The sequence below is a fragment of the Setaria viridis genome, chromosome 3 (genome assembly GCF_005286985.2).
Source record: "Setaria viridis chromosome 3, Setaria_viridis_v4.0, whole genome shotgun sequence".
Lineage (NCBI taxonomy): Eukaryota > Viridiplantae > Streptophyta > Magnoliopsida > Poales > Poaceae > Setaria > Setaria viridis.
The window spans coordinates 4,381,869-4,406,646 of NC_048265.2; the positions used below are offsets into that span (position 1 = coordinate 4,381,869).

At 43.2% G+C, this 24,778-nt stretch overlaps 4 protein-coding genes and 1 non-coding gene across 7 annotated transcripts; 4 read left to right on the forward strand and 1 right to left on the reverse strand.

The window, feature by feature from the left end:
- Positions 1–1,509: 1,509 nt before the first annotated feature.
- LOC117846951 (alpha-terpineol synthase, chloroplastic) lies at positions 1,510–5,191 on the forward strand. Of its 2 annotated transcripts, none has more exons than XM_034728077.2 (7): positions 1,510–2,014; positions 2,198–2,456; positions 2,692–3,058; positions 3,173–3,391; positions 3,763–3,898; positions 4,249–4,500; positions 4,705–5,191. In XM_034728077.2, the coding sequence occupies exons 1-7, from the start codon at positions 1,700–1,702 to the stop codon at positions 5,002–5,004; spliced, it is 1,848 nt and encodes a 615-aa protein (XP_034583968.1). In that variant the 5' UTR covers positions 1,510–1,699; the 3' UTR covers positions 5,005–5,191. The 2 variants fall into 2 exon arrangements, with proteins under 2 accessions (XP_034583968.1, XP_034583969.1); XM_034728078.2 differs by having other exon boundaries at positions 1,511–2,014; positions 2,201–2,456.
- A 5,744-nt stretch (positions 5,192–10,935) lies between these two features.
- LOC117849801 (alpha-terpineol synthase, chloroplastic) lies at positions 10,936–14,324 on the forward strand. 2 transcript variants are annotated; one of them, XM_034731494.2, is made up of 7 exons: positions 10,936–11,302; positions 11,494–11,752; positions 11,919–12,282; positions 12,449–12,667; positions 13,129–13,264; positions 13,382–13,633; positions 13,848–14,324. In XM_034731494.2, the coding sequence occupies exons 1-7, from the start codon at positions 11,012–11,014 to the stop codon at positions 14,145–14,147; spliced, it is 1,821 nt and encodes a 606-aa protein (XP_034587385.1). In that variant the 5' UTR covers positions 10,936–11,011; the 3' UTR covers positions 14,148–14,324. The 2 variants fall into 2 exon arrangements, with proteins under 2 accessions (XP_034587385.1, XP_034587386.1); XM_034731495.2 differs by having other exon boundaries at positions 10,937–11,302; positions 11,497–11,752.
- A 16-nt stretch (positions 14,325–14,340) lies between these two features.
- LOC140222330 (subtilisin-chymotrypsin inhibitor-2B-like) lies at positions 14,341–15,724 on the forward strand. The gene is made up of 3 exons (XM_072292570.1): positions 14,341–14,480; positions 15,123–15,436; positions 15,588–15,724. The coding sequence occupies exons 1-2, from the start codon at positions 14,429–14,431 to the stop codon at positions 15,374–15,376; spliced, it is 306 nt and encodes a 101-aa protein (XP_072148671.1). The 5' UTR covers positions 14,341–14,428; the 3' UTR covers positions 15,377–15,436; positions 15,588–15,724.
- A 129-nt stretch (positions 15,725–15,853) lies between these two features.
- LOC117849802 (uncharacterized) lies at positions 15,854–18,100 on the forward strand. The gene is made up of 3 exons (XR_011897720.1): positions 15,854–16,109; positions 16,387–16,607; positions 17,368–18,100. It is a non-coding gene; the product is annotated as an uncharacterized protein (transcript).
- A 341-nt stretch (positions 18,101–18,441) lies between these two features.
- Positions 18,442–20,808, reverse strand: LOC117849803 (cytochrome b5). Its single transcript, XM_034731497.2, has 3 exons — positions 20,502–20,808; positions 19,078–19,144; positions 18,442–18,983 (listed from the first exon to the last, which is right to left on the reverse strand). Exons 1-3 carry the CDS (start codon positions 20,577–20,579, stop codon positions 18,727–18,729), a joined length of 402 nt encoding a protein of 133 aa, XP_034587388.1. The 5' UTR covers positions 20,580–20,808; the 3' UTR covers positions 18,442–18,726.
- Between the last annotated feature and the right edge of the window lie 3,970 nt (positions 20,809–24,778).

The following is a 24,778-nucleotide window of genomic DNA, read 5'->3' on the forward strand; positions in this document are numbered from 1 at the left end:
AAACGAAACAAGTATATTTATTCCGAGGAGCATGCAACAACCACATTGCGGTTTAGCTGGTTAGGACATGTGCATTTTATCCCAAAGGCACTAGAACGAATGTTTATTTGAAGGGAAGAAATAAAAATACCGAAGGACTCACAAAGCATGCTAGCTAGCTTGTGTGTGCTACCGGTTGATACTGACAGCATAGTTTGCGCAAGAGAAAAAAAGCCTCACATGTTGGGCAAATCTCTGATTGGCTGCTGCCTGACGAAATGACGTCTTCAAGTGCCCCTGTGTGCTCCGTGACGTTCTTTGTTGGGTCGAAACTCGAAAGCCAAGTGTGTGGCGATGAAAGGACACGGTAGCTGTAGCTGAAATGTCAAAAAAGATTCAGCGCTGGGTTCAAACTCAGCCCTTTGGGATAAAACACACGTGTCCTAACCAACTGAACCACAGTGTGGTTGTTGCATGCTTCTCGGAATAAATATACTTGTTTCATTTCAAACGCCAAGAGGTATAGAGTAACAGCTCAACGCCAAGATCTACGACGCCAAGCTCGACGCCAAGCTTGGCGCCATCCACCCTGACGCTAAGCGGGCTGCCATGTCAGCATCCACGTCGCCAACGGCGCTACGACCTAGGCGCCAAACCCCCTGGCGGCGGCGAGACGTGTAAGCTTGGCGCCACCAATAATGACGCCGAGCTAAAGGTCCAAATTTTGAAATGTTACCTTCAGGATTTATTTGTGAGAATCTTTCGTGTGAGAATCTTTCAAAAAATAGCTAAAAAACAAAAAAAAAAGGCATCATTTCTATTTCTGTCTTTGCACGCTCCTTCCACTCCCACCATCAACATTTCTCTTCTTTTTTCTGGGTACGTAGGGGCTTTTTTTCTTTCTTCGTCAATTATATTGTTCAGCCAGACACGTGAACCTCTCTCTTATTTTCTCGAGGCATTTATCAACAGCTTGACCAGCAACCCTGCTCGCTCGTCGTGTGGCACGTGGCCTGCACGTACACAGTCAGATCCACCTTGGCAAGCTAGCTATACACGGAATGATCATGATCCTCCACATAATCCTGATCCAAACCTTTCCTGCAGCTCTCTATACATACCGGCAGTAGAACCATGACTAGGAATATTGCACTCTCTCCCTAACACAAGAAACATGACATACGTACCAAACTGTTCATGAATTTTTGTTTTTGTTATTTTCTTGAGGGAACCAAAAAGTCTATGAATTGTAGGAAGGCACTAGTGGGCTTGGCGGCTTCAATTTCAGATCTAGAGCGAGGGGGATGCCCTACAAGCAGATCCTCGGAATGCCTGGGATGGATGGAAAGCACAGAGCAGTAGGCACAGCATGCCATCAATCTTATTTCAGACAGCTAGCTCCCTCCATTATGTTAGTTCGCTGAGTAGTCAATTTCTAGATCGTCCTTTTTTTATCTCTTATTCCAGAAGCACAAGTCACTTGTGGCCATAAGAGGTTCTTCATCATCACCAAAACAATCGAATGTTTTATTGCACTTTTCACAGCAAACAACTGGATCATGCAACCAAGTTTTCTCCGAAATAAAAAGACCTTCAAAAGAATAGATGAAGAAAAAAGAGCTACCGCAGCATCCATACCTGTTTCTAGCCACAACAGCCATACTTACGAGCTTATCCACCTACAAACTCAAATCCTGACCTTGCAAACTTTCAACCTGCCATGGCCACCTTGATCTCCTTCAAACCACCACAGTGCATCAGCAGCAATAGCAGGAGCTGCCATATTGCTGCATCACCGCGGCCGCTCATCAGGCGATGCCCAAGCATTTCACGGCGGAGTTGTCTGCAGCGGCGGCAGCGGCGCACCTGCAGGTTGCGATGCGGCCAATCGCAGCAGGATTGTGCCCCAAGAACAGGCCATGGCCTTGATGAGGATGATAGCCGGCTGAGCCAGAATGCCGGTATTTTCCACCCATCTATCTGGGGAGATTTCTTTCTTGGCTACTCCAACCCAGCAGCTTCATCGCAGCAACAGGTTTGTTTATTGTTTCCCCGCCACGATCGCCTTCTCTTCTAAACATACGCGGTCGACAAATTCTTGAGATTAATAGGGTCATATAGTTTTCTAATCAATTTGTGTGTGATTATATATCAGTCATAGAAAATGTTAAGGACAATCAGTACTTGTCATTATGCTAAGTTTAAATGCTGTCTTCAGCAGACTCAGATGGAAGAACGAGCCGACAAACTCAAGGAAGAAGTGGCCGAAATAATGGCAAGTTCAACATTTAGCGGCCTGCATGAGAGGCTACATCTCATCGATACTTTGGAGCGTCTGTGCTTGGATCACCTGTTTGAAGAAGAGATTAATGCTGCATTACCACAAATGCAGACTGCTGATGTCAGTGACTACGATCTTGGGACGGTAGCTCTGTGGTTTTGTCTACTTCGCAAACATGGGTATAAGGTTTCACCAGGTAATATTAATATTAAATTGAATAAACAAACCACGGAATTCCAAATAATTATGCACGGTTGCGTATAATGCATGGTCTAATTTAAGAGCATAGTTGACGCAGCCATGCTTCGAACGTGTTAAAATGGTAAAAGAAAGGTAGCTTGGGCATGTGGACTGTGGGAAATATCTTTGAAAGTTTACTTAACTTTCTTAAAAACTGACAATATTTTGACAAATTCAATAACATATTCCAGACGTGCTTGCGAGATTCAAAGATGAAGATGGAGGTTTTCTAGCAGATAACCCTGCAGACCTACTGAGCCTTTACAATGCTGCGCATATGAGGACCCATGGGGAGATAATACTTGATGAAGCCATACTATTCACACGAAGTTTTTTAGAAACAACATTACCCAACATGGAAGAATCATTATTAGCACGTGAAATAAAATATGCACTTGAGATCCCTCTGCCTAGAAGGGTTAGAATATATGAGTCAAAGTATTACATCTCTGCATATGAGAAAGATGCTACAGTACATGAAACGATATTGCAGCTTGCAAAGTTGAACTCAAATATTATGCAGCTCCATCATCAGCGTGAGCTGATAACCATTACAAGGTGAAACTAATCAAGTAATTGTTACCATTTGAGCCTATTCTATTGCTTATTTATACTTCAAATTAGAAATAACTAGCGTCATCACTGATACACCTCTATTAAATGTATATATAGGTGGTGGAAGGATTTACATATTGAATCGAGGCTTCCATTTGCTCGAGATAGAGTTGTGGAATGCTACCTGTGGATGTTAGGAGTATACTTTGAACCATGTTATTCACGAAGCCGAATAATAGTGACAATGATTATTGCTATAGTAACTCTCTTGGATGATATTTATGATTCTTATGCAACTCCAGAAGAATGTGAATTACTTACCAAGTGCATTGAAAGGTTTGTATTCCTCCCTCCTTACAAATATCTTTAACATCCTAGGTTCACAAAAGTTCATGTCTATCTTTAATGTGAAATTCAAAGAGAACTATAAAGAAAAAATATATGCCACTAATTGTAAAAAAATACTTTAGATAATCATATTTCAATGGTAACCCGCGTTATCTGTATTTTCGGTTAATCTTTAGCTTATTACCTCCTATGTGTGTGGTCATGCACAAAAAGTTCCACCTAGCTTGGGGGAATCCAACAATAAATGGAGGTTCAACCAATTTGATAGACGGATAAGTACACATTTAAATTACATGGAATTTCTTATGTCATGGTGGTAAATATTAAATTCATGTGTTTGTTTAAACTATCTTGGCCAGCTGGGATGCTAAGGCGGCTCATGACCTCCCGGAGTGCCTGAAATTTGCTTTGGGGAAGATGTTGGATAGCTTTCAAACCATTGCGAATATGCTCCACCAGGAGGAGAAATATCGCATGTCGTATCTAAGATACTTTGTAAGTTTACATTCCGATCTAGATTTTTATTTGAGAGATGATATACATATGAAATATTTTGTTACAAACCATTTATAAAGGCTCATCAGGAAAGTAACTTTATTGCTCAGTAGTTGGGCGTTAATTCAGATCCTCTCTGCACATTCACATAGACATGTGGGTAAACATTCCGTAAACCATTTTTAGTACGCGTACAATTTATCTATTCCATTTTCTCAGTCCCACTTTAAGTTATCCTAGTAGGTTTGCATGCATGTTAAATTGATGCTATCAGCACAAACATGTCTGTAAACACATACCCTTGTTTTTAACTCAACAATTTCCATAAACTTACTATCTTCAATTTGCAGATTGAAGATCTGGTTAGAAGCTTCAGCATGGAAGTAAAAATGCTTGAAGAAGGCTACATTCCAGAGTCTGTTGAAGAGCACCTGCAAGTTTCAATAAGAACTGGAGGGTGTCCTCTTTTGTCATGTGCTTCCTTCATTGGGATGAATGATGTGGCAACAAAAGATTGTTTTAATTGGGTTTCTAGTGTACCTAACATGGTCAAGGCACTTTCCAGAATTCTCAGACTATTAGATGACCTCCAATCATATGAGGTAATATCTCTCGCTCATTCCTTAGTTTAAAAAATGTGATAATATTTGAAGCCTAATATCAAACCCATAATTCCCATTTCCAATTTGAATTTATGGGAATTTGACATTAATAATTAACAAAACATATTTTTGTTACCAAGAACTTGACATTCATGCTATGTACGTTCCTCTTACCAATATTTTTTAATATTTCAATTAATACAGCGGGAGCAATTGATCCCTCATGTTGCGTCAACAATCGATAGCTACATGAAGGAGCACAATGTCTCGATTGAAGTGGCACGTGAGAAGATACACACTCTAAAAGAGGAGTCATGGAAAGATTTTAACAACGAGTGGTTGAATTCAGACAATACCATCCCAAAGCAACTATTGGAGAGGATATTCAACTTGACGAGGACGATGGAATTCATGTACAACCAAGAGGACAATTTCACAAACAGCACCAACCTAAAGGATACCATCCATTCGTTGTTCGTGGAACCATATACAAAGCTTATTTAGGATTTGTTTGTTGGCAACCAACAAACAAATTGTTGGCTCAAATAATATAATGTGGGATTAGCTCATCCTCTAGCACCCATGCATGTTCCATTTGATATAGTAGGACTGAAATTGCGCTTTACCAAATGTTGATTATGCAGACCAACTATTCTCTACTATCACTATCAGAGTTTCTTATTTGACCACATGTATAATTGGTTGCAATTTATGGCTATTTACCCTTCTTTTTCAAAACAGAATGCAATCCCTGTTCTATTTGTTGACTCGATGATGGAGAAGTATGGACAATCTCCCAGCATGCTTGTTCAAAGATGAATCTGCTGAGGACAAGGGTACTGTTTATGGGCCAGATTGATCATAATTGCTAAAAAAAATTTACTAGTCAAATCATGTAAACATTTAAGAGAAACATACATGCTACTCAAGAGGAAAGCCGTTAGATGTCTAGCTAGCTAGACTGAAGCCAGTAATCCCCTGTCTTGTCTGTAAATACAGTGACTTCCTTTTGTTGTAGTAACATAAGCTCAGCAACACTGTCCTTTTGCAGTGAAGCTGATGTTATGAGTGTTAGTTTGTATGTGACAGTACATCCTTTTGGACTATCTCCCGTTCATTTTCATCCTTATATGTAGTTATCTGACATGATCATCATGCATCCACGTGGTCAAAGCTGTTGGTTTATTTGGCTGCAAGCGCGAAAAATCAGGGGACGGTGGTGACTATGGATTTTTAATTTCTGCAACGTTATCCTCCTCGATCTTGTTCTGTACTGGCTGTTGTTAGGGGCACCTCGCGTGCCTCGTGCCTACATTATTGAGCCTTGGAGCAGGAAGCATTTCTTGGCCCTGCATGCACGCGCCCTCTGCACCATATTTTTTTTTTGCTGTCACACTTCAGCAGAATTGCTATCACATCCTGCTTACGGCTCTATAAATACCTTACAACAAAAGCATCCCGTAATTCCTCCGCAGCTAGCGATCGACCAGCAACCAATATGAGCTCCTCGACGGAACAAGTGCGGTGTGCCGGCGGCGGCAAGACGTCGTGACCGGAGGTGGTGGGGATGAGCGTGGAGGAGGCCAAGAAGGTGATCCTCAAGGACAAGCCCGACGCCGACATCGTCGTGCTCCCCGTCGGCTCGCCGGTGACCTTGGATCTTCGTCTCGACCGCGTCCGTATCTTCGTCGACACCGTCGCCCAGACGCCCCATGTTGGTTAGAGCTCGGTAGCCATGGGTCTCTGCCTATTGCCCATGCCTACTAGTGGAATAAAATAAAATAATTCGCGAGATGCCTATGCATCTTCGCTCTGTATGTGCGACTTGTTACTGGATCAATGTGAAATCGACTTGCGATGTCGTTTTTCATCGATGCTGTAATGAATAAAATGCTAATTCCTTCTCTGAGGATGAGAGTGATGACATAAATGATGGATATGTTGCTATGCGTGTCATGATCATCCATGTGGTTGCTGTGCCCTGTGTGCGCATGTGTGAGCAAAGCTACAAAGATGGTGCCATGGAAAGCTCGTGAAAACCAAAGACGATGGCGATGAGGATTACCGGAGCTGACTGTGTTTTCAGTGTGTGCACTTGGCATATGTGAAAGGCTCGATCTACTCCATCAGCAAAAACAAGACACAAGACAAGTTTCATAGACAAGTAAGTTCCCAAGTGTATGCTTGATCACTGTTGATCGATCTCTAGCCAACAACCGATTCTTATATGTGTGCATGCGTGCAGATTGGCTGAGTAATCCATCGACGACGATGAGCTCCGCCGTGGACACGACCGGCGGCGAGAATAAGAAGACGTCGTGGCCGGAGGTGGTGGGCCTGCCCGTGAAGGAGGCGAAGGAGATCATTCTCAAGGACATGCCCAGCGCTGACATCGTCGTGCTGCCGGTTGGCACGTTTGTGACCCAGGAGTTGAACCCCAACCGTGTCCGCATCTTCGTCGACACCGTTGCTCAAACCCCGAGAGTTGGATGATAGGCTTGTCCTGATCTCCTCTTGTTGTTTACTGTGTGCATATGCTTCTTGAACCATCAACATCATCATCTTTGTTTTTTTTTTTGAGGAATCGCCATCTGCAAAATACAAATTACGCAGACGTGGCATCGTTTTTGGCTCTGGAATTTGAAGTGGTTTAGATGCAAGCGGAAGCAATAAAACAAGAAGGGTAAGGCTTCACAGCTACTCCTACAAACCAGCTGGGGGCCCCAATGGCACCAGGGGCGGCATCCTACTGTTGTGGAATAGCACTCACGTCGGGCTCACTGACATAGTTGTAGGACCATACCATATAACAGCAAGGTAACAATGCATGAAACCGCAAACATCTTCACACTCTCCCTGGTTTACGGTCCAACCGGATCGAACGACAAGCCGCAATTTCTAGCAGAACTACAAGCGCAAAAGCCTCCACAAGGCTCCCAATGGCTAGTTCTAGGTGACTTCAACCTCATCTACAAAGCGAGCGACAAAAATAACAACAGACTAAACTTGAGGCTTATGAACTTGTTCAAACAGGCACTTGATGACAGTGACTTACGTGAGGTCCATATGCTAAATAGAAGATTCATTTGGAGCAATGAAAGACAAAATCCAACCCTTGTTAGGCTCGATAGAGTTTTTGCAAATGCGGAATGGGAAAATGCCTTCAGTACTCACGTCCTGCATACCCTATCAACTTTCTTATCCGACCACTGTCCTATCTTGCTTTCCAACCAAAGTGACCCGAGACGCTCCAAATCCTTCAAATTCGAGAATTTCTGGACAAGGCTTCCGAGATTCAAGGAAACAGTAACCTAAGCGTGGAACATGCAATCACCGCACATCGAGCCTTTCCATAGACTCTATGACAAACTACATATCACAACCGTTGCACTGAGGGAGTGGAGCAGCCGGCTCATACCAGATGCGAAAATGCAGATGCATATGGCCCTAGAAGTGATACTGAGGTTGGACATAGCGCAAGAACATTGACAGCTTACGGAGGCCGAGCAGCTCCTGCGCAGCCATCTCAAACTAAGGGCTACGGGACTAGCTGTCATTGAAAGTGGACGTAAGAATCAAGCAAGCAGGATAACGAACCTTAAACTAGGAGATGCTAATACGCGTTTCTTTCATCGGCGGATCAACTCCAGGCGACGGAAAAATTACACCCAGAAACTTAAAAAGGAGATCGAATGGGCGTGCACACATGATGAAAAATCGGCTGAGATCCAGAACTTTTTCAGAGCAACCATGCAGCAGCCTCAGCCACGTGCCGCGGACTTCAATTGGGACCTCTTCCACCTCAACCATCATGATCTATCCTCACCAGACTCACCGTACTCCGAAGAAGAAATCAAACAAGCCATCCACAGTATGCCGAGTGATAGAGCCCCAGGGCCAGATGGATTCACGGGTTTATTCCAAAAATCATGCTGGGATATCATCAAACAAGACGTAATGGCAACGGTAAACACGTTCTACTATCTCCGATGCAACAACCTCCAACTAATTAACACAGCTAATATAATACTAATTTCGAAGAAAGAGGGAGCGAACACCATACAGGACTTCAGACCAATAAGTGCCGTCCACTCATTCATCAAGATCATCACAAAAGCTCTGGCAATTAGATTACAACCACACATGAACTCAATTGTCTCCAAATGCCAAAGTGCATTCATTAAGAGACGGTGTATTCATGACAACTTCATGACAGTGCGAAACATGACTAGAAGATATCGTAGAAACAAAGTGCAAGCTGTCTTCCTCAAATTGGACATTGCTAAAGCCTTCGACTCCATCTGATGGGATTACCTATTATCGCTTCTGCGCCACTTGGGCTTCCCCACACGCTGGTCTGATTGGATTGCGGCCATACTGTCCACTTCATCCGCACACATCCTACTAAATGGCGTCCCAAATCTGCCTATAAAGCATGGCAGAGGCTTACAGGAAGGTGATCCACTGTCCCCGCTCCTCTTCGTCATAGAGATTGACCCACTACAAAGGCTATTACAATTGGCAACCGATATGGGAGTCCTTAGCAGACTATGTGGAAGGGCACCGTCATGCCGTATTTCAATGTATGCAGACGATGTGGCGATGTTTATAGTGCCAAGAAAAGTGGAAATAGATGTGTTAGTCAATATTTTGGAAATGTTTGGAGAAGTAACAGGGCTCAAAACAAATTTCCGCAAGTCAACAGCCGTCCCTATCTGCTGTGAAGGTGTACAGTTGAGCGAGGTACTTGAAAATCTACCGGTAAGGCGTGGCACCTTCCCGATCGAATATCTAGGCCTACCACTGTCCGCAGTGCGCCTGAAGGCGGTCGACTTACAACCGCTAGTGGACAAGGTGGTTGGCAAGCTAAGCAGTTGGAGCGGAAGAAATTTGACGCCAGCCGGGAGGCTCACATTGGTTAAATCCGTCCTAACCGCACAACCAGTTTATCTACTGACGACTCTCAAAGCGCTGAAAGAAATAATGAAGACCATTGATGCTAAGCGGAAACAATTCCTATGGGCGGGGACGGAGTCAATCACAGGCGGCAAATGCAAGGTGAATTGGACACGGTCGCAAGGCCTAGGAACGAGGGCAGACTCAGAGTATTACACCTCAGAATGTTTTCCAGAGCTTTACGTCTGCGTTGGCTTTGGCAGGACTGGATGAATGAAGGGTCGTCTTGGGAGGGACGCGAGATACCTTGCTCCCAAGCTGTCCGCAAGCTTTTTGCTGCGGCGACCATGATTATAATTGGAGACGGCAAGAAAATATCATTCTGGGACAATGGTTGGGTAAGTGGACAAAGGCCAAGGAACAAAGCACCGAACTTGTTTCACATGTCCAAAAGAAAGAACAAGATGCTGTACGATGCGGTGACGGGTGACACATGGATACAAGACTTAAACCTTCTACATCGAGGGTTCACCATGGCACATTTCATTGAGTACCATCGATTATGGATCGAGGTCAGCCGACTGCAGCTAAGACTGGGTCTCCCGGACACCATCGCATGGAAGTTCACGGCAGACGGGAAGTAAAGCTCACAGTCGGCCTACCGATCACAATTCATAGGGTCCACGGCGGCTAATTTCAAGAATTTAATTTGGAAAATAGGACGCCTCCAAAGTGCAAGTTCTTTGGTTGGCTGGCTATACAAGATAGGAAATGGATAGCGGACCGACTACAACGTCAGGGATGGACCAGTAACCCAAGGTGTGTGCTATGCAACACGACGCAGGAGACTGGCTATCATCTTTTCGCCGACTGTAACTTTGCAAGAACACTCTGGATCGAGATGAGTACATGGATAAGGTGTCCGAACATTGGCCCGAGCCGTTGGGACAGGCACGATTCCTTGCATAGTTGGCGGACAGCTTTACTGGCCGCCCCTATGGTCGGCGGAAAATAGTTGCGTAGTCTAATTATCCTCGTCCTTTGGGAAATTTGGTCAGACATAAATCACAGGATATTCTGGCACAAGGAGCAGTCAGCTAATCGGATAGTCAATTGCATCAAAGACCAGACGGCAGTGTGGATCATGGCGGGAGCTAAACACTTACAATATTTCATTTACGCGTCTTGATTTTTGTGGTAGCCCTAGCGGAGTTTTTCTTTGCCGCTATTGGGATGCGAGTGTATAGTTTGTACAGTAATCGACCCGTCAAGCTTTCCTCTATTTTTATATAGCAGCAGCTCTCCTGCTAGCTCGTTTAAAAAAAAATAAGGGTAAGGTGGCGAGGATGTTAATTTTCACCATCTTGTTGTATATTCGGTGAAGAGACCGTGAACGGGCCACCTCATGTGCCTCATGTCTGCTAGAAGCAAAGCAGGTAGGGATCTGTCCTGTCCTTTTCCGTTCCATCCTCGTGTGCCTCGTGCGTATATTAAAAACTGCAAGATCACTTACCAAAAACAAATACTGCTAGAGCACGTAGGCTTTCCTCATTTGCACAAGAAATCTAGACTGCACAAATTTAGTCTCTTAGATACCAGCATCGTCAGTACTGTCATGGAGACCTTATCCTTCAAACCACAACGCCAAAGCACCAGTGCTCCTGGATCACGGCTGCTCGGGCGATGCCGGAGCATTTCAGGGAGGTGGCGGCGAAGGCAGAAGTACACCACATTGCAGCAATGCCGCTGCCAATCGCAGCAGGATTCTTCCATGGAGAGAGCACGGCATCATCCTGATGAGGCAGACAGCCGCCTGAGCCGAAGCACCGGCATTTTCCACCCATCTATATGGCGTGATTTCTTCCTTGGCTACTCTAACCCAGACAATTCATTTCAGCAACTACAGGTTTTTCTTATTGATCGATCTCCTTCTCTGCTATCATTTTTTTTAAATTAATGAAGTGATATATAGCTACAGAATTTTCTAATCAACTTGTTTGGGTATAATTTATTTAGAAAATAATTATAAAAGGTTAATACAGATACCAGTTAGTACTTGCCATTATGCTCAGGTTAAGTACTTAACCACCGTTTCAGCAGGCTTGGATGGATCGAGCAGATAAACTCAAGGGAGAAGTGGCCCAAATGATCGTAGCAAGTTCAACTACTGGTGACCTGCATGGGAGGCTGCTTCTCGTCGATGTATTGGAGCGCCTGTGCTTGGATCACCTGTTCGAAGAAGAGATCAATGCTGAATTAGCACAAATTGAGGCTGCTGATGTTAGAGACTGTGACCTTGGTACAGTGGCTCTCTGGTTTTATCTACTTCGGAAACATCGATATTGTGTTTCACCAGGTAATTAAATAACCATTGGTGGAATTTCAAACAATTTCCTTCAACATTTCGCATACTGAACCGGTTATCTATACTGTTAAAAAAGGGAAATAGTCTTTTTCAGCACTAAACTTCCTTCTATACATTGAAAGACTGATAATTGAAAAATTTGATGATATTTTTCCAGATGTGTTTGTAAGGTTCAAAACTGTGGAGGGAGGTTTCTTAGGAAACAATCCTATAGACCTACTGAACCTCTACAATGCTGCGCATCTCAGGACCCATGGGGAGATAATACTTGATGAAGCCATACTATTCACAAGAAGGCATTTAGAAATGATATTGCCCTTTGTGGAAGGGCCATTAGCACGTGAAATAAAATCCACACTTGAGATCCCACTCCCTAGAAGGGTTAGAATCTATGAGTCAAAGTATTATATCTCTAAATATGAGAAAGATGCTACACTACATGATAAGGTACTGCAACTCGCAAAGTTAAATTCAGATATTATGCAGCTCCATCACCAGCAAGAGTTGAGTATCCTTACAAGGTGAAGTGTTGCATGTTTTGTTATTTGGAGTTCAATTACATAATAACATTTAAATAACGAATATTTGACATTACTAACTAATATGTAGACAAAATTGCTAGATTTCTGTAACTCTAGTGAATTTCCAAAATGAAGTTTACAATAATTGTTATTCATGCACATACAGATGGTGGGAGGATATAAAGATGGAGTCGATGATCCCTTTTGCTCGAGATAGAATTGTGGAGTGCTTTTTGTGGATCTTAGGGGTATACTTTGAACCATGTCATTCACGGGCCCGAATAATATTGACAATGATTATTGCCATTGTGACCCTTTTGGATGATATTTACGATTCTTACGGATCACCAAAAGAATGTGACATACTTACCAATTGCATTGAAAGGTTTGTACCTCTCTCTTTGCTTACAATTAAATATTCTATCGTAGGTTCGGTTCATATTTGTCTTGACTGTGAAATGCGGAAAGAACAATAAGGAAAATAATATGATACTTTTAAGTAGGTAAGTTATATAGCTTTTATTGAGGGGGAAAAATCAGATTTTTGCATATATGAAGTTCGAAATAGAGCACATAGATTGTTTCCTTGAGAGAACCATATTATAATGGTAACTAGTTCTGTATTTGGGGTTAATATTTGGCTTAGTCATATGTATGACTATGAGTGGTCATGCACAGAAAAGTTCCATCTAGCTAGCTTTGAGTAAATATAACAAAGAAAATTCAACCAGTGTGATTGATGAATAATTACACAGTTAAATTATATTTAAAGTTACCAGTGTAGTGACGTTTTTCTACATGTTGATCATATAGACTTCATATGTTTGTCCGAATCATCATTTCCAGATGGGATCCAAAGGCCGCTTATGATCTCCCAGAGTGTATGAGAATTGCTCTGGGGAAAATATTGGATAGCTATGAAGCCATTGAAAATATGCTTCACCAAGAGGAGAAACATCGCATTTTGTATCTAAGATACTTTGTAAGTTACCTTCTGCAGCTACATATTTCAATTTTTTGGCCTCCCTCTGAATGAATATCCGGGAACCAATAAATGTGAAAATTTTTCCCAACATATATAGTTTACTACAATTCGCAGACAGAAGATCTTGTTAGAAGCTTCAACATGGAGGTAAAAATGCTCCAGGAAGGATATATTCCAGAGTCTGTTGAAGAGCATCTAAAGGTTTCACTACGAACCGGTGGATGTCCCATTTTGTCGTGTGCTTCCTTCGTTGGGATGCATGATATAGCGACAACTGATTTCTTTAATTGGGTTTCTAGTGTACCTAAAATGGTCCAGGCACTTTCCATTATTCTCAGACTAGTAGATGACCTCCAGTCATATGAGGTAATATAACATATCTCATTTATTAGATTATACTATGATAATATTTGAAGCCTGATAACAAACTCATAGTTCAATTTTGAATTTGCACCATGATTTTGGTGCTGATCACATAATGTAGCTTTATTATTATTGATCAACGCTAATTAGGATGTTTCTTGACATGTACTCTACCTTTCTCTTACCAATATATCTGAATATTTAACTTCATGTGTAGCGAGAGCAATTGATCCCTCATGTTGCTTCGACAATCGATAGCTACATGAAGGAGCACAATGTCTCGATTGAGATGGCACGCGAGAAGATACTCATACTGAAAGAGGAGTCATGGAAAGATTTTAACAGCGAGTGGCTGAACCCCAACAATGTCTACCCAAAGCAGCTATTGGAGAGGATATTCAACTTGACGAGGACAATGGAATTCATGTACAACCAAGAGGACAATTTCACAAACTGCACCAACCTAAAGGATACCATCCATTCGTTGTTCGCGGAATCATATACAAAGCTTATTTAGGATTTGTTTGTTGGCAACCAACAAACAAATTGTTGGCCCAAATAATATAATGTGGGATTAGCTCATCCTCCAGCACCCATGCATGTTCCATTTGATATAGTAGGACTGAAATTGCACTTTACCAAATGTTGATTATGCAGACCAACTATTCTCTACTATCACTATCAGAGTTTCTTATTTGACCACATGTATAATTGGTTCGAATTTATGGCTATTTACCCTTCTTTTTCAAAACAGAATGCAATCCCTTGTTCTATTTGTTGACTCGATGATGGAGAAGTATGGACAATCTCCCAGCATGCTTGTTCAAAGATGAATCTGCTGAGGACAAGGGTACTGTTTATGGGCCAGATTGATCATAATTGCTAAAAAAATTTTACTAGTCAAATCATGTAAACATTTAAGAGAAACATACATGCTACTCAAGAGGAAAGCCGTTAGATGTCTAGCTAGCTAGACTGAAGCCAGTAATCCCCTGTCTTGTCTGTAAATACAGTGACTTCCTTTTGTTGTAGTAACATAAGCTCAGCAACACTGTCCTTTTGCAGTGAAGCTGATGTTATGAGTGTTAGTTTGTATGTCACAGTACATCCTTTTGGACTATCTCCCATTCATTTCCATCCTTATATGTAGTTATCTGACATGATCATCATGCATCCACGTGGTCAAAGCTGTTGGTTTATTTGGCTGCAAGCGCGAAAAATTAGGGGACGGTGATGACTATGGATTTTTAATTTCTGCAACGTTATCCTCCTCGATCTTGTTCTGTACTGGCTGTTGTTAGGGGCACCTCGCGTGCCTCGTGCCTACATTATTGAGCCTTGGAGCAGGAAACATTTCTTGGCCCTGCATGCACGCGCCCTCTGCACCATAATTTTTTCTTTTTGCTGTCACACTTCAGCTGAATTGCTATCACATCCTGCTTACGGCTCTATAAATACCTTACAACAAAAGCATCCCGTTATTCCTCCGCAGCTAGCGATCGACCAGCAACCAATATGAGCTCCTCGACGGAACAAGTGCGGTGTGCTGGCGGCGGCAAGACGTCGTGGCCGGAGGTGGTGGGGATGAGCGTGGAGGAGGCCAAGAAGGTGATCCTCAAGGACAAGCCCGACGCCGACGTCGTCGTGCTGCCCATCCGCTCGCCGGTGACCCAGGATCTTCGTCTCAACCGCGTCCGCATCTTCTTCGACACCACCACCGTCGCCCAGACGCCTCATGTGGGCTAGCTAGTTCTGACCAGCTGCTTCTTCTTGCTCCAGAACTGAATCAAATGAACAACTCGGCAGGTGACCATTCCTGTCGATGCATCTTTCCTTCCTAGCTATTTTCATATTGATCTGATGATTTGAATAGTCCATGGGGTATTGGGATTCACACGACGTTCGATTTCGTTTTCGTATTTGACATTGTGAATTTGTGATGAATGTCGTTGGGCAGAATCTTCGGCCCGCGACCGACAACTCTAGCCGGCCGAACCGAACGCTGATCCTGGTCGATCTCGTGGTCCCGTTTCCGCCCGTCTTGGCATCGGACTCGTATAGAAACAAAAGGGAACACCTCGAGTGCCCGTGCTATATCAGTTACATGTTTCATCAGATCCTCCGATCCGATCGATTTCAAGCTACTGCAAACGCGAAATACTTGGGTGTGGCCGCGTGTAGCATGGCGAGCGGCGGCGAGTTGAGTTGGGCTCCTCCGTGCTCATGGCGGCGGAAGAACATGACGACGAAGAGGAGTGCGCAGACCTGGAACCTTTCTTCTACGACGAGGCGGAGGCGGTGGCTGATCACGAGAGGCGGAAGCAGAGAGAGCAGAAGGCGGCGCGCAAGGAGGAGCGCCGCGTCTGGGCGGTGAAGGCCCACAATGCCGTCATGGACAGTATCCTCGACTCCGATCCCAAGCAGCACGGCAGATACTACAACCGATTCCAATTCACCGACTTCGACCTCGACGAGGAGTGTAAGTCGATCGACAGTTCTTCTATCAATTTACCTGACACCTTCCATCACCTGCATCGATTTTACTACTTCTGCCTAGATCCTTTGCCAGCCGTGAATTACTACTTGATTGAATTAATTACTGAAAACTAGCTTCAGTCTCAACTCGATCAAGTTCGTTAAAACAATATTCATGGAAGGAAAACCTCTGCATGTGTAGTTGTTTGCTTCAGTATTAACATTAGTTTCAAATTGTAAGCTGAATCCAATCTTTCTGTTTTTGTTTTTCCACACCACAGCGCCCCTTGGTCCGATGAGACACACTGACAGAGTCTTCAAGAAGGGCGATCGGTACTTGCAGCATGCTGCAGTAAACATCCTCTCCGTGAAGATAGCATCCTTGGATGTTTGCTTTCCAGTCCAAGTCTACGGAACTGCCATTGCCCGAGACAGCCTTGATGAGAAGTGTGTTTATCTCTTCCATCGTGGAAAAGATCATTGCCAACTCATCAACTCTACGGTAAGTAGGATTATGTGTTCCCTTCTTGCCTGTACAGAAGATTTATAATTATACTCTGCAGTAAATTTACATTTTCCAACAGTGTACTATTATCTCTAGTGGCTGTCAATAAGCATCCTCTGGTTCTGAATTTGCATATTGCTAAAAGGTGCAAATGCATCTGATCAATCGTCATCAGAATGTCAGATGATCATGTTGTAGCCTTAATAAAAGGCACATGTTCAAAATGAAGCATATTGTTCTTATGTTCTGTGTATGTTTGAAAACTGTAAATTGACATGTTTCTTTTAGACAAAAATGGGCACTCTGTAGGTGCATACTAGTTGCTAGAGGATGCACTTTCTTAAATCATTTCTATGTCTTGCTTGTTTATTAATTTCGTCATGCTCGTGTTGCTTCTTACTCCCTCCGTTTCAAATTGTAGGTCATTTTGATTTTTCTAGGTTCATAGATATTATTATGCATTTAGACATACACTATATCTAAATGCATAGTAAAAACTATGCACCTAGAAAAACCAAAACGGTCTACAATTTGGAACGGAGGGAGTATTGATCTTCATGATACTACCATTTTGAGACATTTACTGATCGACATCAACTTTGAACCAAACAAATGTGTACATATAAATCACTGGACTATTAAAACAATGTCATATGTGGTAATAAATCATCTACGTGTTGCTGAAATTTCGTGTCCTATGATTTATATCGGAGAAATATATTTCACTAACCTATCATGTAAACTTTTCCATGTATAGGATGAATCGTTGATCTTGACTGGCCCAAAACGAGGACTTTTGTTATTAGATGATGCATGTGTTGAGATTGACTTGAAGATCAAGGGTCACCAAGGGCAGGAGGAGAAAGAACTTAGTAAAGGATTGGTGACTATCAGGGGCATAGCAGGTCGACGTTTGGACAAATGCGAGATTGAAAGAAAAGATCTTGTTACCAGGCTCAGTACCATGGAGGTGATGTATGCAGTTGTGAAAAATGCAGTGGAGGCTACAATTGCAATCGAAGTCCCTGGGGGAGAATTTTTATGGAAAAATCACTACTTGCACCAGCAGCATCCCGAATCACCTTGTGCTTCGTGATAGCAAAGTGACTGGTGCGATGAATGGCAATGGTAAAGGTGTTATCCAACTTTTGCAGTCCGTTGTATCTGTTTGTTTGGAGGAGAAGCTGTTAATGACTATCGTAGCCCGGACTGATGGTGGTGTTGAATGTCAAGATACCATTGATTTTACTCCAGATATCAGCGGTCGAAATTGCTGTTGGTGTCACCAAGATGCTCGTGAAGGTTGCTTGGTCACTGATTCATGAGTAGTAGTGTGTGTATCGGCTGGTATTGTGATGGGCTTGTGTGTGTGGAACTACTGTTTAACGTGACCAGCTTTATGGTCAGTGAACATATGCTATGTTGCATCTTTGATCATTCATTTATATGCTATAAACTATCCTAGTGAATTATTGTAGTTGGTGTTGGAAGTTTTGGATGCTGCAACTTGCTCTCGTGTCATAAGAGAGAATGTCCTTTGGCCAATTTTTTCGTAATAATATTTGGACACTTTTTGTTCTAGGATGTTTGGAACAGAGGATAAAGAGAGGATGTCCTTCTGATTCGTTACACAATCTGGTGGTCATTGCAATGTCAGCCTGCCAACCTGCTAGAAAAATTATCAATGCCAGCAGCCAGCTAGAAAAACTATTTCGGTTAGGCCATGACACTAACTCGTCAACCCTGGCGGGAGCATATTAACTCAGATAATCACAACTGATGGTAGAATATCACCAACAAAACAGCACATTAATTAACACCTCCCAACACATGTCACAACACCACCAAAAATGAATAGCTAATAACTGATGGTTTCAAACAGTTAGCGACCAGCAATATGCATATTCACCAACAACTGAGACGACAAATAATGTAGTACAACGCGTTCTGATCCCATTTTAATCATCGGATGAACATCCAAGGACTACCGAACCCACAAGCACGGAACATTCGACGAATTCATGACATGTTACATGTAAAACCTCACAAAACTCTTGCTAACTTATTCGACAAGTTCTTCAACTCTTACAATCCCGATGGGGCAAGGGTAGCAAAGCTAAGCAGACTCCGACTTGGTGTAGATCCTAACGGCAACAGCCAAGCCCAGGATAGCCAGGGGAACCAAGAACTGGAGGATCTTGATAATGAACTCTGGGGTCTTGTCCTGGTTGTAGTGCGGTTGCTTGGGGGCGACATACTTCGTCCTAGCAGGGATCGTTGACGAGTCAATTTCACCCAACAAGTACTCATCCATCATTGCACGGGCAGTGGTACTGTGCCCAACATCCTCAAAATCATCGGTCGCATCCTTGGCTGCAGAAGGTCCAAATGTATTGTAGGTTACAACATATTTTTCGCAACCTTATTCTGTCACTAGTTAGTGGTACGCAAAGACAAGAAGGCTTACCAGTTGAGGACAGCAGAACATCATCACCTCCTGGGTGGTCTTCCAAAAACTTGGTCACATCGTACACCTATTCCACAGAAAAACAGAGAACTGGTGAGGTTCTAATGGAGAACGATAAATTTCTGATTATTAGTCAAAGTAGCAACATTAATGAAAGAGCTGGTGCCATGCCACAGGCAAAAGAGAGAGTGGCCATAACAAAAAAAAAAGTGTGATAAAAGATAATCAACCTGATATTCTCAAATATTGTTATGCAAATGAAAGCATTAAGGTTTTGAAGGAAAGGTAAAAAGTGCAGCAGGTTAAGCAGACATAACACATTTCATCGAGGTTAAGTAAATAAGTAGCATGTCTTATATCTTATCTAAGAAAACCATCAATCTTTGGGGAAAGAAAACAGAAAACAACTTTATACGATGAAAAAAATACTGACGTGTTAGTTCAAGATGGTGTTTAAGGTGCATGCTTTCCCTAGCAGAACACAGACACGGCACCTTGATGAACAGAATTTACAATTCACTACGAGCGTGTAGACAGGGCCAAACATATTGAAGAGCAAAGAGAATTAATTTCAAGAGTAACATACTACAAGCCTGCAAACCCACTGAGCCGAACTATGGACAGTTTGATGTCGTTAGCATTATAAGCTGTTTAATCGGAGATAAAACAGCTAAAAAAAGGTGTAACATGCATTTTATCAAGTAGTTGTTACTGATGCTTTAATGGCCTCTAGCAAGGATATGGTGAAAAATATCTGTCACGATCCAGCAAAGCTTTAACTGTTTCGCTACAAAATTAGTTGTACAATCCTGTATGCACTATGGCACTTTGCACGAAAGAATTAGCAAAATACAACAAGTACATGAGAATAAAACATGATGATATCATAAGAACAAAGGCGCAAAAGCCAAGTAACTAATGCGGGGATCTGCTTGTAAATAGGAAGGAAACATGCAGATTCGATTTTGTCTGGCGGCACACAAAAACTGATAAACATCGACCAGAGCAACGCAATTAATCAGTCAAAACAACCAGAGGCTGATCCGGCCAGCGCGAAAGCAGAGACTTCGCTTGTAAGAGCCTACAAGGCAAATACTGGACCAACCAATCTGCGGGGAAACAGTAAGAACCAATAGCCTTGGCCGGATCTGCAAGCTTGTGGCACTGGCTGAAGAAACATAATACAGAACCAAGAATCATCTTGGGGAAAACAAGACTGCCGCCGCTGGGAGCACCGCGGCATGGACATCGTCAGTGAGCCAACGAGTGACCAGAGCCGACTGCCAGCTACCATGACTACGTTATGACCCAGAGAACCTAACCTTGGATCAGAATTTGGGAGGGGCAAGACTGGAAGAGGGTCCGGGATCAACCAAGAAATGATGGCTGATGCGCGCAGGAGCGGAGATGAGACGTTGGTATACCTTGCCGCCGATGATGAGCCAGCAATCGTCCTTGGAGTTGTGCTTGGCGACCTCCTCGAGGGTGTACACCTTGGACATCTCTGCTGCTGCTGCTGCTGCTGCGCGCGCGGGACGGATGGGATCGAAATCGATGGGGGGCAGATCCCGAACTCCGGAGCGAGATCGATGCGCGCGACCGCGACCTCGGATTCGGCAAATCGATATGGGCAAGGGGAGGAGGACGGAGCCCGGGGATTGCTTTTAAAACCGCCGCGGCAGCAACGCCAACAGAATCGAGTCCACCTCCGCCACAAGTTCCTTCTTCACTACTGCTCTGCTCTGCTCCGACTCCGACTCTCTCGTCCACCTACCCCCACCCCACCCGTCACCCGGCCCCACGCCCAACCAGACTCTCTCGTGGGACCGACCTGTCAGCGGCGGGGGTGCAGCGAGCTCATGGGTTTTATAGGCAACCATATGTCACCTATGGTTTTAGTTTTCTTCTTTTTTTTAATGATCATTTTTTTCGAGCTGAAATGACTGATTTGTTGTGAGAGGAAAATATTGTTTGGTGGCTGATAAGCCAGCTCAATAAACTGAAGCGAACAGGCCGTGTCTTTTGGCAGCCCCTTTTTTTTCTTATAATTTGACACAAGGCTAAAGTGCTGTTCCTGAGGTTCAACAAAAAAAAGCACGTTGAGATTCAACCATGTCCTTTTATTTCGGTATTCGTATCATCAATTCGCCATCTCAATACATCTCTAACAAATAAAATTTATTTGCATACTTAGTTGGTCCCGAGTCCGTGGTACTGTATCTAAGTCCATGAAGATAAGAAAGTTATGAATAACATCGACATAAAAGAATCCTAGCATCTAATGGTAGTTGCATCAACTGATGATGATGGGAATGCTGCTTTGGAATCAATGTAGGATGATCGATGGGGATGGAGATGTGAAATATGTCCAACTTCACCTTGTAGTTTTGGTACAAATATGAAACGCTTGATGAGAGAATGGAAGGAAAGCATTCATGCTGAAAAATTATATGAATTAATTTTTCAGGCTGGTAGATTGTAAAAGACTTTCCAGATCGAGTGGGTGTAGCAATATGCTTTGTCATTTGATTATTTAACTTATACATCGCGAAAAAGAAATATTTTCCCATATCTAGATCTCGTTTGTCCTCAGATCCAGATCTTCAAATGGACTTCATTCAGCCCGACACGAATCAGTAATAAAAGAATTTTGGCCTGTGCTAGAGAAAAGTAGGATTTTTTTATTTTATAATAACATAATAATACAAAGCATCATATATATATATATATATATATATATATATAAAATATATATTTGCCAACAACCGAAGAGATGTTCCATCTCTAGCTACCTAGCAGTCTACGATGCAGTCTTTGTTGTGCAGCAGCTGCTGAATGGAGAGCAGGGATGGATGGAGTCAGAAACAAGACCATCCACAATAGTCAGTTCGGGCTGGTGGTTGAATACAGAAATAGAACAGAAGGTTCTAGAGCGAGGACTGGTAGTAGATGCACGGTAGTTGGGCTAGCTATACTGCATTTTGTTATGGATTGAATGGGGAACAAGGAGAAGAACGTGTATATCAGTGGGCTGGTGGCTGCCAGAATTGACCTCTTTTTCAGAAAGGAAAAACTAACCAGAATTGACCTCTATCAGGTACGTAGGAGTATTCAGTAGTTAGAGTTGACAACTTGAGCTACCTTTTATTTCTGTGTTTTCATATGAGCTTTGTTTACCCTCTCTTTTGTACAGCGTAGCATGGACAAAGCATCATAAGTACTTTTATGACACAGGCCGGCTCCAAAACCATATCTTTTTGCCTTTTTTTTCTTTTTAAAAACGTGAGGAGCCTCTGGTGGGTGCGGCGGTCAATGGCTCCCTCTACCAGCCGCAAGGCTCAATCCAAGCCATCAGCGTACAGAGTCACCAAAACGTTGGTGCACATACATAAACCAACATTTATTTATACAGAACCAACATTTATTTTGCCAAGAGGTGAAAAATTTTAGTCTGTGTTCGATCAGTTGCTCGTTCTTAGAAAATTTGATGTGTAATACATTGCTATATACATGCGCTAGCAAGAAATTGGGATTGCTGGCCCAGCCTGCATGCAGTCATTTCTTTCTCGTGATCAGAATGCAGAGAACCTGAGGAAACACGTGCTTCTGGCAATGTTTTCATTCTGTGTTTATAATTTGTATATTTAAATATTCACTCCATCAGTCTGGTACTCTAGTTAATTAGAAACACAGAATTGTCCATGAGAACACAAGCAGTTCACGGCAAATGATTTGAAAGAACTTACGCTTATTTTTTGGCATGGGCCTTAGGTCTGCCACTACCTTTCTGCTTTCTCATTTGCTTGTTACTGCTTTCCTGTAGGGAACATTGAAACACACTTTGAAGTAAATCCTTTTTCACAGGGAATTAAGCATCTTATAAGAAATTAAAAGGAACATTTCCCAAGTATAGTATAAACTGAACTGTCAAGGCAAATTTGTTTTACCCATCAGTGCCAACGCACATCTGGTACATAAAACTCGAGACAGAAGAATGCACATACTAGTTCATATCTACCAGGATAACACACTGAAAACGGGGTGACAAGTGTGCCTCCAGTAGCTGATCAGTTTGTAGTATTGTTGAGAGACAAGCTCAGAGATTAGGAAGTGCAGAATAGGAAAATGGTGAGTGTTACCTGATACGGGCTGCCATTTAGCAGAATGTTTTTAGGGGCACTCTTTGCGTCCCTGCCCAAAATAACTGAAACGAAATGTGATGGATAGATAGAACTCAGAAGATGGACAGACTGTTCCATGCTCTGTTAATCTGAATCTCTGATTAGCCATTGCTGTGCTCGGGTACGGGTGGGATTACCGTGGATTTGGAGAGCGCTGCGGCGGAGTGGAACGCCGACGCGGACCACGCCTTGACGCCTGTTCCCACGGTGCCCTGCATCTTATCAACAATGAACCGTGTGATTGTGTATGCGGTTACAGCCCTACAGGTGATTGATGCATGGGGCGACTGAACAAGCAATGATGACATATATATGGTTGCAGGCTTGCAGCTGGTTGATGGAGTCAGCGACTGAACAAGTGATGATGTACAGAGTATGCAACTGCGACCAAGGAGAGGTCCAGGCCAAGCTCCCGTTCGAGGATGATCCGTTGGAGTTCTAGATGGAATTATATTTGATAGAAAATGTGCCGCAAGAAAATTTGTTGCTTTCTTGTTTGCACTTGTGCCTGCAGCTTGGAGCGACCTGTTAGATTTTTGAAGACGGCACGTAAAGTTGATGGTAATATCGTATTAGAGCAACTCCAAAAGCCCCTTCATCTTACCCCTAATACTTTTTTAAGGAGAAAAAGGGAAAAAGAAACTCCAACAACTCCCCTAAATCTTCCCTAAAGATTGGTCGACGCGAATCCAGACCCCGACACCCCGGATATTTTCACGAGTCGCCTCCTCCCCCTATCGGCCGCCGAGCATCCTTTCCCGCGCTATTTTTCTAGCGCGTGCTAGTTCGTGGGAGCTTCATCTTGGCGGCAGCAGAGGCGGTGGCGGGGCTGCTCTTCTCGCTGCTGTCGTTGTCCAAATCCAAGGCGGGGAGCTTCATCTTGACGAGCGAGTCGGTGAACCACTGCATGCTCTTCATGTATATGTGCATGATTTGGTTCCCATGATCTCATAGACCTTCACCTCCTACTCGATGTTGACACTGATCAGGCTTGTCCACCGCGGCCTCCAACGCGGTGCCGGGCGAGTTCGTCGCGGGGCTCTCCTGTGCGGGACGAGTCGACCTCCACGTTGGGGCCTCGGGCGCTGCCTTCTCTTGTGCTCGGCCGACGAGTGGGGTCTGTTCTTTATTGATTTCTCCCCAATCCAAATACCAAATGATCTTGAGCCTTTAACCAAAGTTGAAGCTGGTACAATCAGCTACAAACTATAGATAGGGCTTTTGTTGCAAAAATCAACGAATTTGGAGATAGAAGTCTCTGAACATTGGATAAAACTCGAACTTATACTGAAACTTTTGAATCCTTCGTCAGTTAAACAACCAATGTTGAAGCAGTACAAACTTCCAGTTTTGAGCTCCAAATTAATTATCCAAACCCATTGTTCCTTGTACAAGAGCTACTAGAATCTGTTAACCATAGATCATGCATCCCATTTTGCATGATCTTGTCCAACATCCACATGTAAACATCTTCTAAATCTTGAACCAAGGTAGGCCCATCAATGTTCCAAAAGCTTCTT